The following is a 15,453-nucleotide window of genomic DNA, read 5'->3' as shown; positions in this document are numbered from 1 at the left end:
TATCTATCTATCTATCTATCTATCTATCTATCTATCTATCTATCTATCTATCTATCTATCTATCTATCTATCTATCTATCACTGCCTGTCTATCTGTCAGTCTGTCTATTATCAAAAAGTGTAAAAAAAATAATTAAAAAAAAAATATATAAAAACTATATAAACTGACACTTGAGTATAGAGAAGCAGTGACAAATCTGACAACAAAGATTGTTAGAATTTGGACAAAACAGTCTTTGTTTGACCAAATAGCATCATCCCACATGCTCCTTCCACAATGTTGTGACCTTCTGATGACCAGAATGGCTCGCTATGTTTTGTCTTTCTGTCATTACATGAAGATCTGCATTACTTGCAGAACCTGCATTAGAACATTTGTATAAGCCAGGTCACTGCCACATAAAGATTACGTTTATTACATTAGTCTATTCTTTGGGAGGTTAAGCCTGTTGCCAACTTTGGACATCAGTTGTCGTTCGCAACTCAAGTTTCAAATGTGACCAGGGCACACAGATTTCTCCTTTGTAACAGAGGAAGGGTTCGGCCCTTTCTCTCCCAGGAAGCTTCTCAGGTACTTGTGCAGTCTCTTATCTCAAAGCTAGACTACTGCACTCGCTACTTGCTGAATTTCCTCTAAGAGCCACCAGAACTTGTCCAGAATGCAGCAAGACGACAGGTCTTCAATTTTCCGAAGTTCACACATGACACTCCACTGCTGAGCACCCTTCATTGGTTTCCAGTAGCTGCCCGCATATTTAAAACCTTGATGCTTGCTTCCAAAGCAAAATGGAGCAACCCCTACATGCATGATGTCAGTGGTCAAGCCCGATCCGTACCTCGAGTACTTCGAACCCCAAGTACAGCTCGGCTTGAAACACCATGCTTCAAGTCTCATGAAAGACAAGCATCGAGACTATTCTCTGTCCTGCCTCCTAGATGGTGGAACGAACTTCCGCTCGCTGTCCGGACAGCACAATCCCTTGCAGACTAAAGACCCATCTATTTGTAGAATATTTAAATGACTACCGATCCTGTTCCTATGTTGACTCACTGAAAATCTAGTACGTATTGTTGATTGCACCGATTGCACCTATCTGAGATAGAGCCTATGTATTTTGCACTTCTAGGCATCAGCATTGATTCCTGTATTTCAACAGCATTCTAGTTTATTGGTATCTTGGACTCTAACCTAAAGTACTGGCTAGGATGTATTGTATGAGTAAATGACAAAGCACTTGTGTATTTGTAAGTCGCTCTGGATAAGAGCGTCTGCCAAATGCCGTAAACGTACACACGTTTTTGAAAAACTTGAAAATTGAATACAAACCTTTCTATGTTTATTTCGTTGCAAATAAGACTTTATACTAATAGAACTATAAATTACATTCAATAATAGTTGTCCAAATTTGAATGTAGGCTACCAAACGCGACCGTTCTGAACAATGCGGAGCTGTCTAACCCTCAATATCCATTTATTTGTTTAAACATCTTTCTGGGCGGGATCATATCATTTCAAATTAATAGTTTGACTTCATTTTATAGAAAGGATCACCAACTCAGCAGTTCAGCGTTTTGCTTCTCTATAGTGACTGAATCAGTTTCAATAAGTTAGCTGTGTTGAAACGATGTACGGGGAACAATACTGTACTGTGGACATGGAGTTTGAAAGATCTGGGTGCTGGAATAATTGAACATTTCAGGGAAGTGAGTTATAGCGAAATAAACTTCACTGACCATCGGTAATTGAGATCGCATGTTGTTGATTCACATGCTGAATATGAATAAACAGTAATGACCTATATCTGAATATGTGAAAGGTAAAGCGTTGAGGCTACTACTTCGATCTATAGTGCAAATGCCTTTGATATTATACATTTAAATTTTGTAGTGTGCAGAATGGTTCGTATAAACTTCAGGATGCTTTTTAAAGGACACGCCTTGACCTGCCCTTTGGGACGATCACCATAAACACGACGCAGCTTGCATCTTGCACGACGCATGCGCGAAGAAGACTGTCATCTGACTTCCTGGCCGAGGGAGGGGCTAATTTTGGTGAGGCGAGTCTAATGTCCCGTTAATCCTTTTGATCCCGAAGAACACCAACGCTACAGTAGCTCCACGCTGGCTGGAGTGGACCATACCGAGGTATGGTCATTTTTATTGGCGATGCACGTTAACTAAGATCTGTTAGTTCTCGCACGTTATGATATGTCAGGACTATCCGCAATTAGAGTAAAAGCAGATTTCGGTCAATGCGTCTCTCGAATGAAGCAGGAATACATTGCAAACCGTTGGATACATCTAAGGATTTAGGACGGAAAATGTTGGGCGTAATAAGGGATCTTCTTGCGGTAGGCTAAATTTAGGGTGTTAGCAGTCATACATTAACATTTCATGAACTCGTCTTTTCTTTAAGGCAAACATCTTTTACAAATTATGCTGCGATTAAACCGGTGGATTGACACTTCCTGTCTGGCTCGTAGTCAAGTTTACAAAATTGTTTATTTTGTGATCAAGGATTGTGTTACGACGAAACGTTTAATATTCGTGAAATAAGTATATTTCTTTTTCGTCAGCAGCAGGCCAGGTCACTGTGTTAAGATGCACGACCGGGTTGCTGCTTTATTTTTAAGACGTATTTTTCAAAATGGGTTTTTGTAACAAATGCAGATACCCTCCTGGGGAACTTGGGTGTGTTTTGGCCGCGGCATGGCGCCGTCTTCTTTGCGAATTCCATTCCTGGGCCGGGAGTGACCTGGTGGATATTAAAACCACCACTAAAATGTTCGTTCTTTTAACGGAGTATAAACAAGGCCTGTCCTTCCTGAGGTGCCCGCAGACAAGACAACACACTCTAGATCAGCTTGAGCGTACTACGGGCTAACCTTCTCGGTTTCTCGTTATCACCAGACACCCCAAAGACACTGTTCCATACACGGGACGGCCGTGCGCGTAGGACTGTCACACACCTGAGTCTTAGGACAATGTGCGTTCTCCCGCCTCCTCGCAGGAGTCGGACACCATCATGGAACGTGAGGTCTGAGGAGCGGCCACCATGATTGGAGGACTGTTCATCTACAACCACAAGGGGGAGGTCCTGATCTCCCGCGTCTACCGTGATGACATAGGGTGAGTGCGTCCGGAATGGTAGTCGCTCGATTGCAAAGGTGTAGAGGCGCATTCATACGTTTTACGGGGTTAATCGGTTTCTCACAGAGCCGATTGCTTTTGCTTCTTGCCTTTTTACGTAAGCCACCGGGGCTGTTGTAGTCTGGTGAGGAGGAGTCATTTAGCTTGACGTGTTCAGGAAGGTGTGATTATGGTTTGCAAGAAAGAGACTGGTCTTTTCCCATTGTTCTTATTCAGAGAGGCCAGCCTAATGCAGCAGCCATGGAGGAAGAAGCACAGGATGTGCTGAGTGGAGAATCTATGCCTTAAATTTCTGCTGCTTTGGGCTTTTTCTTAACTGTGACATTCCACTTCTCTGGAAGGGTAATTGCCAAAGACAAGGGATTTGTTTTGCAAATACTATTTGGGATGGGTAGGGACAGTTTTTGTTTACTGTGTGCGGTGTGATGTGTTTGTGTACCTGTTCTGTGTGTTTCCACTGTTTTATCCTTTGCCTCCTTTTAAATCCTCTACTCATCCTCTTCTTAATGTCTATCATTTCTCCATCACCATTTTGCCTACTGTAGAAGTAGGTAAGAGCTGCTGTATCTAGAGAGTGCAAAGCGTACTTCTGGATGCCCAAGAACCAATCAGAAATGAATAGAATGCATGCCAGTGTCCATGGCGACCACCAGGTGTGGGTGCCCTGTGGTCAAGCAGTACTGTGCTCCTGTTCCTTAGTAGCATTTCCTGGGTTTTATTTCAAGCATGAGACTACACAATGCAAGATGTTTGAGAAATCTAAAGTTCATTGTAGAAGAAACTGAATAAAATGTAAATATTTGACCCTAAAATGAGTAGAATATTGCTTTCTTAGTCAAAAAGAGTAACATAACCTTTCTAAGGATCATTTCCCATAACTTCATGACTTTCTACTTTGTAATTAAGGTATTAGTTTTCAGTAAGCCGGTAGCCCGTTATTACATGTGATTAATGTTTGTGAAGATCTTAGCAGGAACCTTTTTAAAATTACAGCTTATTTATAAAAGTCAAGTCAGAACTGCTGTTCTACAAGCACTAATAACATGTTAGGGGTTCCTTAAGTCAGCCAATCGCCATAGCGCTCAGCATAAAGGACCACCTCAAAGACGTACAGCAAAGGGAGAGGTGGATGGTGGTTAAGCCCCTCCCCCTTTCCTGTGTTCTCTGCCTCCTGTTCTGATCTCCAACCCCCACCCCCCGGTTCACATTTGCAGGAGGAACGCGGTGGATGCGTTCCGTGTGAACGTGATCCACGCACGCCAGCAGGTGCGCTCACCCGTCACCAACATCGCCCGCACCAGCTTCTTTCACGTCAAGCGGTCCAACATCTGGCTCGCCGCCGTCACCAAGCAGAACGTCAATGCCGCCATGGTCTTCGAGTTCCTCTACAAGATGTGTGATGTCATGACTGCCTATTTTGGCAAGATCAGCGAGGAGAACATCAAGAACAACTTCGTGCTCATTTACGAGCTGCTGGACGGTGAGTCAGCCTTGTTCCCCCTCAACGGACACCTCCGTGCCTCTCAGAGCCTGATAAATTTTGGAGATCTTTGTCCTAGTTGGCTTTCTACGCCTGCCATATTGCGGCCTTCTGGTCTTGGGTTCTCAGATTGGGTTTTCCTGGCACACAGCCACCCCTGCCAAAACTGCCACCTGCAAATTGATGCACGTGCTGTCCAAGAATCCAGCCTGCCGCCTAAATAAATAACTGGAGCTCAATTAATGGTGCCCATGCTGTCTGTGATGCAGCCAGTGAACTGTTGAATTTTCTCTCTTGCGCTCTCACTCTCTCTCTGCCCCTCCCAATGTCCACACATGCATCCTCACGCAGAGATTCTGGATTTTGGATATCCTCAGAACTCTGAGACCGGCGCCCTCAAGACCTTCATCACCCAGCAGGGCATTAAGAGCCAGGTGGGGAACGAAGCAACAGAACAGAAACACTCTCATCCTGCACTGTCCTGGACAGCAATTGCTCCGTCTGCCTATATAAACCCCATTTGTAACTTTGGTCGTCCTTCTTTTTCATGTTTTTCCGTCTCCTTGGACCTGGTGTGCAGCATCAGGTAAACAAAACCCACCTACACCCTGCAGATCTTTGCATTCTGGCAGAATTGCGCGCCGTTTAGCTGCTGTCGGCCCGGCAGGGGGTGTGATGGCAACGGTGGATTTTATGGCAATGATGGGTCATCTTTTGGATCCGCAGACCAAGGAGGAGCAGTCCCAGATCACCAGCCAGGTGACTGGACAGATTGGCTGGCGGCGCGAAGGGATCAAATACCGTCGCAACGAGCTGTTCCTGGACGTGCTGGAGAGCGTCAACCTGCTCATGTCTCCACAGGGTGAGGTGGCGCCCCCTAGGAAACTTGAGGTGTAATATGTTATGAATGCTTAATGTGATGTAGCACAAGATTTGCATGCTGTGACGTTAGCACCGGCCCCTTTGCTGCAGTCACCTTCACTGCGGTTGTCTACGCCAAAGTGCACGTGCAGTCACCACATGCACTCACTGACCTCATGAAAGCATCCAGAAGTGTTTTATCTGGTTCCAGTGAAAGCATTTAGAGCGACTGTGTGTTTGCTTGGCATTGTGTTTGTGTATGTGATTGTTTTACACCTGTTTTGTTAAAGAGACTCTCCGTTCCAGGCCAGGTGCTGAGCGCGCACGTCTCGGGCCGCGTGGTCATGAAGAGCTACCTGAGCGGGATGCCCGAGTGCAAGTTCGGCATGAACGACAAGATCGTCATTGACAAGCAGGGCAAGGCTGGAGCCAGCGACGAAGCGGGTAAAAGGTGAACGGTGTCCCCTGTGGTATATTATAGGGGGCATATTTCAGACTTCTGGCCTTTTGTTAATCTTCAGAGATGTTGTTTTTTTTTAAAGGTGTTAAGGTTAAGCTTGCTTTGACTTTTAAGCTTTTGTTGCATCCGCTTTCTCTCTTTCTCTTTCTGCCGTGCCTCAGTGAGTTAGGCGGAAGGTACTGTGCTTGCGATATTTGACTTCATGTCCATTCCCGAACATGATTTTATTTTTCTCTTTATTGCCTAATTCCCGTAGAACTCGCCGTCTTGCTGTTATGCCCCTAGATTGCCTAGCAGTTAGTGTGTGTGTGTTTGTGTGTGTGTGATCCTCACATGAACCAAATCAGCCATTGTTGAGCAGTTACATGTCCATGTGTATGTAGGGGGAACGGTTTAGCATCAGCTGGGCCCAAACACCTTTGTTTTGGAGGGTACTGTCGTCATCATTTTTTTAAAATTAATTAATTTTTTTATTTAAATTGGACGTCAGGTCATAGCTTGCTTTGCCCTAACGCTGCCTGCGTATTTTGTGCGAGCTCCAGCAGCGGGAAGCAGTCCATCGCCATCGACGACTGCACCTTCCACCAGTGCGTGCGTCTCAGCAAGTTCGACTCGGAGCGAAGCATCAGCTTCATCCCGCCAGACGGAGAATACGAGCTCATGAGGTCGGTGCCCCGCCCTCCGCCACCGCCGGGCCACCCTTGGGCCGCGCGCTCGCTCACGGTGCGTGTCGCCACGCAGGTATCGCACCACCAAGGACATCATCCTGCCCTTCCGGGTCATCCCGCTGGTACGTGAGGTCGGCCGCACCAAACTGGAAGTGAAGGTTGTCATCAAGTCCAACTTCAAGCCCTCGCTCCTCGCACAGAAGATAGAGGCAAGTTTAAGCAACGCACCAACTTAAACTTCTACCATTTATACCTTTTGCTTTTCTCTTCGTGGGATTCTGAAAGCTGTGCTTTAGTGAACTTATCTGTTCCTTTAAAATGCGGCCTGACTTCTGTAAGGCGGGCAATGAGCTGTGGTATGTTCGGAGTAAGTTTTATAAGTGCTGCCGACTCTATGTTGATAAGGTGCGCATCCCGACCCCTCTGAACACGAGCGGTGTGCAGGTGATCTGCATGAAGGGCAAGGCAAAATACAAGGCCAGCGAGAACGCCATCGTGTGGAAGTCAGTCACATTCTCCCACCTGCTGGTTATCGTTCCTTATCAAGTTATTTCTAAAAACGAGTTCTGTGTTTTACAAGCAAGCTGTGTTTTGAAATGCCAGCCCATGGAGTTAGTTCCTCCCTCTCTTGCGCGTAGGATCAAACGCATGGCTGGGATGAAGGAATCTCAGATCAGCGCCGAGATTGAGCTGCTGCCCACTAACGACAAGAAGAAGTGGGCTCGGCCTCCCATCTCAATGAACTTCGAGGTGAGCACATCGTTTTTTTTTTGTTAGCCACACCTTCACTATAGTTTTGGCTCCAGGTACACCCATTTTGGTTGTGCTCAGCACGACAGCATGCATTAATGGTGTTGTCATTCGATATTTTTGATGCGTCCCAGCACTGACCGGATATTCTCGTTTACCCCTGTGGCACGTAATGGCAGAGAATACATTTTTTTGCCACGTATCGTATAGTGCTCCGCCTTGTCATTTAATCCTGGGCCCCCAGGTCCCGTTCGCGCCCTCCGGACTGAAGGTGCGCTACCTCAAGGTGTTCGAGTCGAAGCTGAACTACAGCGACCACGATGTCATTAAATGGGTGCGCTACATCGGCCGCAGCGGCATCTACGAGACACGCTGCTAGGCCCCCCCCCCCCCCTCCCAGCTGAATGGAGGGACCAATCGCATTTTGTCCTCAAACTCCATGTATATCTCACCTTCCTTCTCATAGGTGGATGAATTGAATTAAAAACAAAACAAAAATACAGATTTATGAAGAATGTGAAATGAGTCGCGTGGATCTGAAAGCGTGCTCTACTGAAAGGCAGAGGATTTTTCTGGAGCCTGCAGTGTTTGTGCGTGTGTGCATGCTGTTCTGTACAATACTGGCACCCAAGATTCTTGAGCTGTAGTAGTTGTCCATGCAGGAGTGCTGGTTTCAGGTCCTGGAGGGCACCGCATTGTGAAAGGCTTGGAAATCGTGGGTTTGATCAGGTTGTGAAAATCAGGAAACCCTGAACAGTAGAGGGCCGTGGCCTCATGCTTCCGAGGTGTAACTTTAATCTGTGGTTGCTCTCCAGTTACTTAGTAGGTAAGGGTTACGTTCAATAAAAATATAAAACCATAAAGCAAACAAACATCTCTTTCCTGTCTGACATGCTGGAATGGGAGAAAGGAAGTGAAATTGCTCATTGAGTTTTACCAAAACAAAACCTCAAGTATACACAATGACTATTCATTAACTCTTTACATTTAGAACAGTATTTTTTAATTGTACTCGTTTGTACTGGTTGACAGGTGAAGGAAGGTGAACCTTCTTGAACCATTCATCTTTAAGGTAGAGGCCCTTATTGCAGCTTTTATATATCACAGTGACCAGTGATTGCCAGCCTGCATGAATTGTAACAGTGCAATCTTAGCATGAGCACAGTAAAGTGTCAAACGTCTCTACTGCGGCTGTGCGTCATGCGTGTGTGGTGAAAGACTGGCTTCAACACTTTCGTGCTTTTAACGCGTTTCAGATGCTGACAAACCAAGAGTGTCCCACAAACATGGACAAATAATTTCTCAGGACGGTGTTAACCAATCCGTCATGGAAACGCAACAGCATAAAAAGACAACTCCCATTCACCAAGCCCCATCTGATTCAATTTATGATAACTACATCCAATAGGAGTTTAAAGTGGCATCTGAGAAACCTTGAATGGGTGTTAAAGAAAAAGTAACTTAAATTTAACTCGGGGATAAATAAATAAATTTTTTTTTTTTTTTTTTTAAAGTGTCCCCCTTCAATTCAAGAGAGCTGAATAGTTTAAACACTCCAGGAGAGCCAAGAGGCGGTGAACATTCGGATTCAGTCAAGCAGCTGTAACTTATAATGTGCAAAACTAGGAACTGTGCTTCAAGCTCATCTGACTGGCCAGGTCAACCTTGATTCAGTACAATCTCAATCCGATTACGCAGACAAACGGGTTTTGTAGGACAAGACATGATGCACTGACAACACACGGGTTAAAATATTTTTGTCCACCAAGCCTGGGACCCTTTCCATATGTAAAAGAAGCAATGATAACAGGTTTGTAGAGAGGTTTGTACTGAAGTAATACACCAGCAACAAACACCCCCACCCTGCTGTAGTGTAATAATAGCTGAAACAAGAAAAATGCGGACTGATTTGCTTAAAATGATTAAAAACAGCATTCCTTCCTCGACCGCGCTGACCCATCACAGCCCCTAAACGGACCATCACGCACTGCAGCCCAACACCTATGACCTGCCCGTCACCTGCACAGGAAGTGGTTGATTCTTTCACGTGTTTGTCATCATGCCTTTTCTCCCCGGTTTCCTTTTTTCTTTTCTTTTTTTTTAACTTTTTTGTTTTTGGTTTCATTCCCTCTTTGAGGGACAGAGCCGGCAGGGCGGAGTGGACGCGTGCGCTGGGTTACTGCCGTTTTCGTTGCGCCCCCGTCGCCTTTAATCTTCATCACCGTTCTCCTCCTCATCGTCCTCGTCCACCTCGTCCTCGCTGATGCGCCACTGACGGGCAGCCCCGAAGCCGGGCGATGTGGGCGGCGAGGCCTTGTTGAAGAAGGGCAGGCGGAAGGCGGGTGAGGGAGAGGGAGAACGCTCGTGTGCCGGGCTGCTGCTCGGGCTGATGGCCTGCAGCATGCGACCTTTGCCCTCCTTGAGCATGTGCTTCTGAGAGAAAGCGCGTGAAAGAGAGAGGCTGTTGAGGAGGGCTCGCATAGCATTAACACCAGGCACCAGTGTGCGATCACAGGCTGCCACTCACCAGCGCCCCCTCTGGGCCAAACATCTGCAGGAAGTTGCCGATGAACTCGCGCGACTTCTCTTCCCACTTCTGGATGAGGTCGATGCTCTTCTCCTCTACCCTCTGCACAAACTCCTTGCTCTTCTCTTCCACGTCGCGCACCTTCTGCTTCACCTTGTCCACACGCTCCTGCAGGTGGTACTTCTTCTCCTGTGCAACACCACCAAAAGGACAAGCACGGGTTGAACAGCTGCCGCCCTTTCATGTTTTGGATGCGGGGCATGACATTTGGACTTGCATAAAACACAAACACATATGCCCCAGACTGCAACACGTATGGAACACGCGGGGCCCAGACTGGAACACGAATAGAACCCCAGCCACATTTCACTACACAAATTCAGCTTTGCCTTCACGCATATCTAGCACAAATTCAAGGACTGCACACACTCAACTTAAACAACCAGCTCATTCAGAACTGTTTTTTGTCAGTAGTATTTTCTAACACTTTTTTTATGCAACAACTTTTAAATTGACTTAATTCTCTTTTTATTGCATGTTGCTTAACAGGACTAATGAAACGAGACCTTGGCCTTGCTGGGTTAGTCCATGTCTAGATAGATGCAGTGGAACAGTGTGCCTTCGCACGTTACAGCTGGAGGTGCTGAGCGAGACTGACGTTGATGAAGCTGACGTTGAGCTCCTTGGCCGTATAGCCACGCTGCAGGTTCCGTCTCACGTACACATCGTAGTCCCTGACGATGCGTGTAATGATGTCTGACGTGGAGATACCTTCCGTCCGCTGGGTAGGGGCGAACATTCCTGGAAAAGCGCAAACTAGATGAGGATTCACTTCTATTATGTTTCACCTGAAAAACGCCAGCCATTACAGACTGGCGCAGGAGAGGGAAAACAAGATGTATATGATTGGCTAATGAATTTAACAATCAGAGATGATTACTAGGTGAAGAATAGCAAATGGTTGCCTGGTATGCAACTTCGTAAAGCATAGTCACCTCCATAACCTTACAAATTGGGTCAGACAGCCTCTGCTGTTCCAAGTTTAAATGGGAGAATCCGGTTACCGTGGCACCCACCTGCCTCTTTTATGTGCTTGTAAACATCATCACTGTCTTCTGAAGAGTAGGGGATGTCATCATGGGCTACAAAGTCAATCTGAGGGGCTCAAAACACAGACCAATCATTTTTTCTGTAATAGCATCACATTTTTTTCATTGTTCTTGCAATATTGACCTGATCCCAAGGGGTCACGATATGTAAATCCAGCCTTTAACAAAACAAGATTGCAGTATTATGTTAGCGTACTGATTAATCTCAGTATGTTTCTGATGAGTCTTTTGTGAGAGTTTTGATGAAGGCATTCGTTTAAACTTGCTTAAAATAACGCAAGCCCCTTTTTAAACGTTCACGTTAAACGTTCACCAACGGGCACCTTTCATTCTACGGACTGCCCTCTCCGGCGCCACCTACCCGGTGTTTAGCCAGGAACTCGGGCGTGAGGGTCCATGGAGCGTCGCGCACCACCTCGTCCACGTAGCGGCAGTGCGTCACGGCGTCATAGCGCTCGTCCTCGCTCATGACGGTGAAGCCCTTGAGTTTGTGCGTGAGCTCATCGCTGCACACTTTGGAGAGAGAGAGAGACGGGGCCAGCGTGAGCCACGGCGCCCCCTGCTGCTGGAGGAGAGAAGGCGTGCAGCATGCAGCCTACAGCTCTGAGCTTCCGTGTGGGAATTAATGGAATGTAAGCAGCAATCAATGAGGGGGTATAGTACAAGGGAACCTCTAATATTTGTAAAATTGTATTCAAGATATTTGCATCTATACTTGACTTTTCTGAAACGATTTATGGCACAAATTTTGCAATGACCAGCCAAAGACATAATTTTGCCTTAATAAATGACATTAAATTAACAAAGCTATGCCGACTCACGAAACCAAGAGGGTATTTTCAAAGTGCACTGCTTTACATACTTTAAATACGACCCGACGTGACGTCTAACATCAGTTGGAGATCAGAGCGTTAAGCAAGAACATACCGCCCACAATGAGGTGGGTGTTGGGGAAGAGTCCTTTGGCCTGCATTAGAGCACGTGCGTGTCCTGAGTGGAAAATGTCGAAGATGCCGTCGGCATACACCCTCACTGGCCTGTCAGCTGAGTGATGTGAGGATGGCACAACAACAAAACCCCCAAGACAAAACACATATAAACAAGTGAGCAGCATGCAAATGACAGTAAGAAAACATTGGGTGCGTGAACAAAACTGCGCATGTGTATTGGCGTGTGTGCGTGCGCATGCGCAGATGTGCAAACAGTAGGGGAATAACTTACGAGGTGTGCCTTTCTGGGCTTCTTCCAAGCTGACGCGTTTATAGGGTCTCTTTTCCGGTGACACGAGCTGGTCGGCGTAGGGAGCAGGATCTCTCAGACCCTACGGGGCAAAAGGCGGCGTTCCTGTCAATCAGGAACGCTCACACGTTCGCTCGCGCACACACACTCACTCACTCACTCACACCCTCACCCTACTTACCGCTGTGTAGCACTGTTGCTTCAGGGGTCTCTCACCCTCCTCCGTCTCTCCGTTGGAGCCTCTCCTCCTCTTCCTGGAGAGGACCCGGCCCGACGCATGCGCCTCCATGCCGTCTGTACAGCTCCTGGAGTCGTGTGGAGGTAAAGGGGCACCACGTTAGTGGCATTGCAGTGCACCCAATGCATAATGGATTCTGGGCACACGCTTTCCCGTTGGAAATTGTTTCGTGATATGTATTATGTGTGGTATATTTCTATGGTGTCTTTAGAAATTAGATTTCTAAGATACTGTAGAAATATAGTATCTACATGAGAAGATATCATTATGCAGACTATGGTATAGATGATATTTATTGCCTTGTTCATCATCTGCTTGTAGCACATGCAAACATACACTGCTCTCAGCTGCCTCACTCGCTGACTCCTGAAATTTACACTATAGATCATCTGCTTTTTTTTTCTCATTACTGAATATGCCTAATTCCACATCAACTGAATATTGACCTATAGTTATTCTTGTGAATCTCAGCAGTAAATCGCAGTTCTACCTACTACATTCCTCCCACACAGCAGGCACTGTGAGCAGACAGCGAGGGACTACCTGTACTATGAGTCTCTCTTCACCTGACGTCTGCTTAAAACCAATAGAAATGTAATCCTATAACAATTGCCACATGGCTATTCTTGCTTAGCAAAAAATAAATCAATCCATGGACAGAGGCATCTTAAATTAGCTTATTCTCCAGCTTCTCATTCAAATTTTCCAGTTCTCTCAGCAAGGCAACAGCAAATGTTGCAGTTTTTCCCCTCATTCTCATGCGGTCTGAATGTACTAAAGCCATAGTAATCAACTTCATGAATTTAAAGGAGAATCCTTCACCTCTGCAGTGCCGTTTCAACTTATGCTTCCCTGAACTGCCTTTACTTCACGGCCAAACTAGAAACAACGTCCTTAGTTTTTTTTTAATGGATTATATATAAATCACTGTTGGTCAAGGATCCGTGGCAGCCTGCCACTGCATGGATATAAATTTGCATTTGAACATAACTGTTTTAATTGTTAATGTGAAGACAAACTCTACAGTTGCATATAAACTGTGCTCCAACTGTTATCACACGACCTGCTCAAACTAACCTGGCAGGTATCCAGACCTGCAGCTATTTTCAGACTGGATTTGTGACTGTATAGGATCGGCTTCATTAAAAAACATTTTCTCCTGATAGCCGGTTCGGGTTGTAATAGTCGAACTCGGGTAATCGGCAGCCTCCTCTGTCACATTTCAGCTTCATAGGTTCACCCTGCATTCTCACTTGGAAATAAAGAGGATGTATGAGTTGAGAGTTGAATTCAAACCAGGCAGGGCACAACTGTTTCACTATATGTTCCTGGTGTTGCAGCAAAGCAGACAGAAACCATACAAGAGTTTAAATAGCTTATACTCTATTAATCTGCCTACATATGGGTCTGAATGCTTGCTAACTTGCATCACAGTATTGGCCTCTGGAAAACACTGAGATCACAAATTGTAAATTGCAAAGAAGCCTTCCGACAAATCATATTTTTTATTTTTGTGCTGTAAGCATCCTGACAATTCTCAGGAGTGGTCTGTGGGTGCTTTGATGAACTATGGCATTCACTTGACCCAACAAATCTCAGAAAGTGCATAACAGATGTTAGTCATGACACATCAAGGATAAAATCTTTTTAAGCATCCTGCAATTTGTAACAATGTAATCACAATATAGTACTCTAGATACGAAAAAACGTCGTCTTTAAGGTTTTAGAGGCCTGAGACGTCACAGGAGACAGTACACAGCAGGTTTCATACACAACAGGAAGGGAAGGCTGACAAGAGGACTGTAATCCAGATATGCTAGAAAACAATAACGACCAGATTTGGAGAAAATAAAAAGTGAAAAAAGTGGAAACCTGTTTTTTTGTTTTGTTTTTTTTTTTTTTCTTGTAGCACTTTGAGTACGCGATTCAACTTGGCAGGCTTTAAGGTGCAGCACCTCTGCCAATGACTTCATAATGCACTGGCAGACCTGAACGCAACCTCGAGTTATACTTAGTTTTCAAACCTAGACCTCTCGCTGCACGAATAAGAAAACGGCAGATGGTTCACATTGAGCGTGACAGGATTGGATTTCCGAGAACACGGGGACCGTAAAACCGGCTCCAGAGGTTGGGAATGTTTGTCTCCTTACAGCTATTAAGATTAATGAGTCCCCGTACACATTTCTAACCATAATCATTTTCCAATGTGACCAATGTACTTATAAGAGCGCACATGGAGTTGCGAGTAGCTAGTCTTAATAGTCTTAGGACAAGGCTTTCTAAAAGTAGCCCCGGCAGCTGTCCAAACACGTAAGGCAACTGAATCCAAAATAGCAGTTAGCTTTGTTAGCTGGCATGGAGAAGTTGGCTGGCTTGACACCTAGATAGCTATTTAGTTAGCCATGTAACCTGTTACTCTGATGCCTGCTTGTCGCTTGTCCCGATAACCCAGCGGGCGACGACAGCTGACGATCGCTAGTTGCTTTATGTCCACGTAGCTATTTGGACAGACTGAGTAGGGGGCTGTAACTTTCAGCAATCAAATAATCAACGGCAACCAACATCAACTACAAATGCCAAAACATTAACTTGATCCTAGCTAACCGGTCGATTATAAATACGATGGTGAACTACCTTGTGTTAGCATAATTACGCGTTATCTAGCTAACATCTAACTAGCTGGCTGCGGTAAAAGCAGCTAGCTATATTAGCCAGATCGCTAGGTTAGCTAACGTAGCGTTACTTACCCTTGTTCTATTATTCACTCGTAAAACGTTGAAAATCTAGCTAGTTAGCTGCAACATTACTGAGTTACACAGATTCCAAACTGTAGTGCCACAGACTCGCCACGCTAGCTAGAGAGGATCGCAGTTTGAAATAGATCACAGAGGCAACTCGCTATGTTGGCTACCCAGCTAAAGCTACGTCCAGTCCTTATGAAAGTTGACAGAAGACCGCCTCACATTCCCTA

At 45.6% G+C, this 15,453-nt stretch overlaps 2 protein-coding genes across 2 annotated transcripts; one reads left to right on the top strand and one right to left on the bottom strand.

Annotated features, from left to right (window-relative positions):
• The first annotated feature begins 1,996 nt into the window (after window positions 1-1,996).
• Window positions 1,997-8,241, top strand: ap2m1a (adaptor related protein complex 2 subunit mu 1a). Its single transcript, XM_026998281.3, has 13 exons — window positions 1,997-2,145; window positions 3,011-3,129; window positions 4,365-4,630; window positions 4,982-5,064; window positions 5,211-5,216; window positions 5,357-5,492; window positions 5,798-5,942; window positions 6,113-6,127; window positions 6,494-6,616; window positions 6,693-6,828; window positions 7,025-7,122; window positions 7,258-7,369; window positions 7,614-8,241. The coding sequence occupies exons 2-13, from the start codon at window positions 3,056-3,058 to the stop codon at window positions 7,746-7,748; spliced, it is 1,329 nt and encodes a 442-aa protein (XP_026854082.1). The 5' UTR covers window positions 1,997-2,145; window positions 3,011-3,055; the 3' UTR covers window positions 7,749-8,241.
• A 108-nt stretch (window positions 8,242-8,349) lies between these two features.
• pcyt1aa (phosphate cytidylyltransferase 1A, choline a) lies at window positions 8,350-15,439 on the bottom strand. The gene is made up of 9 exons (XM_026998283.3): window positions 15,230-15,439; window positions 12,426-12,549; window positions 12,227-12,326; window positions 11,933-12,049; window positions 11,367-11,518; window positions 10,973-11,051; window positions 10,555-10,697; window positions 9,897-10,085; window positions 8,350-9,802 (listed from the first exon to the last, which is right to left on the bottom strand). Exons 2-9 carry the CDS (start codon window positions 12,531-12,533, stop codon window positions 9,578-9,580), a joined length of 1,113 nt encoding a protein of 370 aa, XP_026854084.2. The 5' UTR covers window positions 12,534-12,549; window positions 15,230-15,439; the 3' UTR covers window positions 8,350-9,577.
• Between the last annotated feature and the right edge of the window lie 14 nt (window positions 15,440-15,453).

This window comes from Electrophorus electricus, chromosome 20 (assembly GCF_041902795.1).
Source record: "Electrophorus electricus isolate QZ-2024a chromosome 20, ASM4190279v1, whole genome shotgun sequence".
NCBI classification, from domain to species: Eukaryota; Metazoa; Chordata; class Actinopteri; order Gymnotiformes; family Gymnotidae; genus Electrophorus; species Electrophorus electricus.
Note: the sequence above shows the minus strand (reverse complement) of the source record. Positions and strands in the feature narration are given on the sequence as shown.

Bases quoted from the DNA above. Each gene is read 5' to 3' on its own strand.
- pcyt1aa (XM_026998283.3), bottom strand. From the start codon at position 12,533: ATGGAGGCGCATGCGTCGGGCCGGGTCCTCTCCAGGAAGAGGAGGAGA. The intron at 10,698-10,972 runs GTGGGTGCCACG...GCGCTTTTCCAG, and splicing joins CAAGCACATAAAAGAGGCAG to GAATGTTCGCCCCTACCCAG. The intron at 9,803-9,896 runs GTGAGTGGCAGC...GCTTTCTCTCAG, and splicing joins TTGGCCCAGAGGGGGCGCTG to AAGCACATGCTCAAGGAGGG.
- ap2m1a (XM_026998281.3), top strand. From the start codon at position 3,056: ATGATTGGAGGACTGTTCATCTACAACCACAAGGGGGAGGTCCTGATC. The intron at 3,130-4,364 runs GTGAGTGCGTCC...TCACATTTGCAG, and splicing joins GTCTACCGTGATGACATAGG to GAGGAACGCGGTGGATGCGT. The intron at 6,829-7,024 runs GCAAGTTTAAGC...TATGTTGATAAG, and splicing joins TCCTCGCACAGAAGATAGAG to GTGCGCATCCCGACCCCTCT.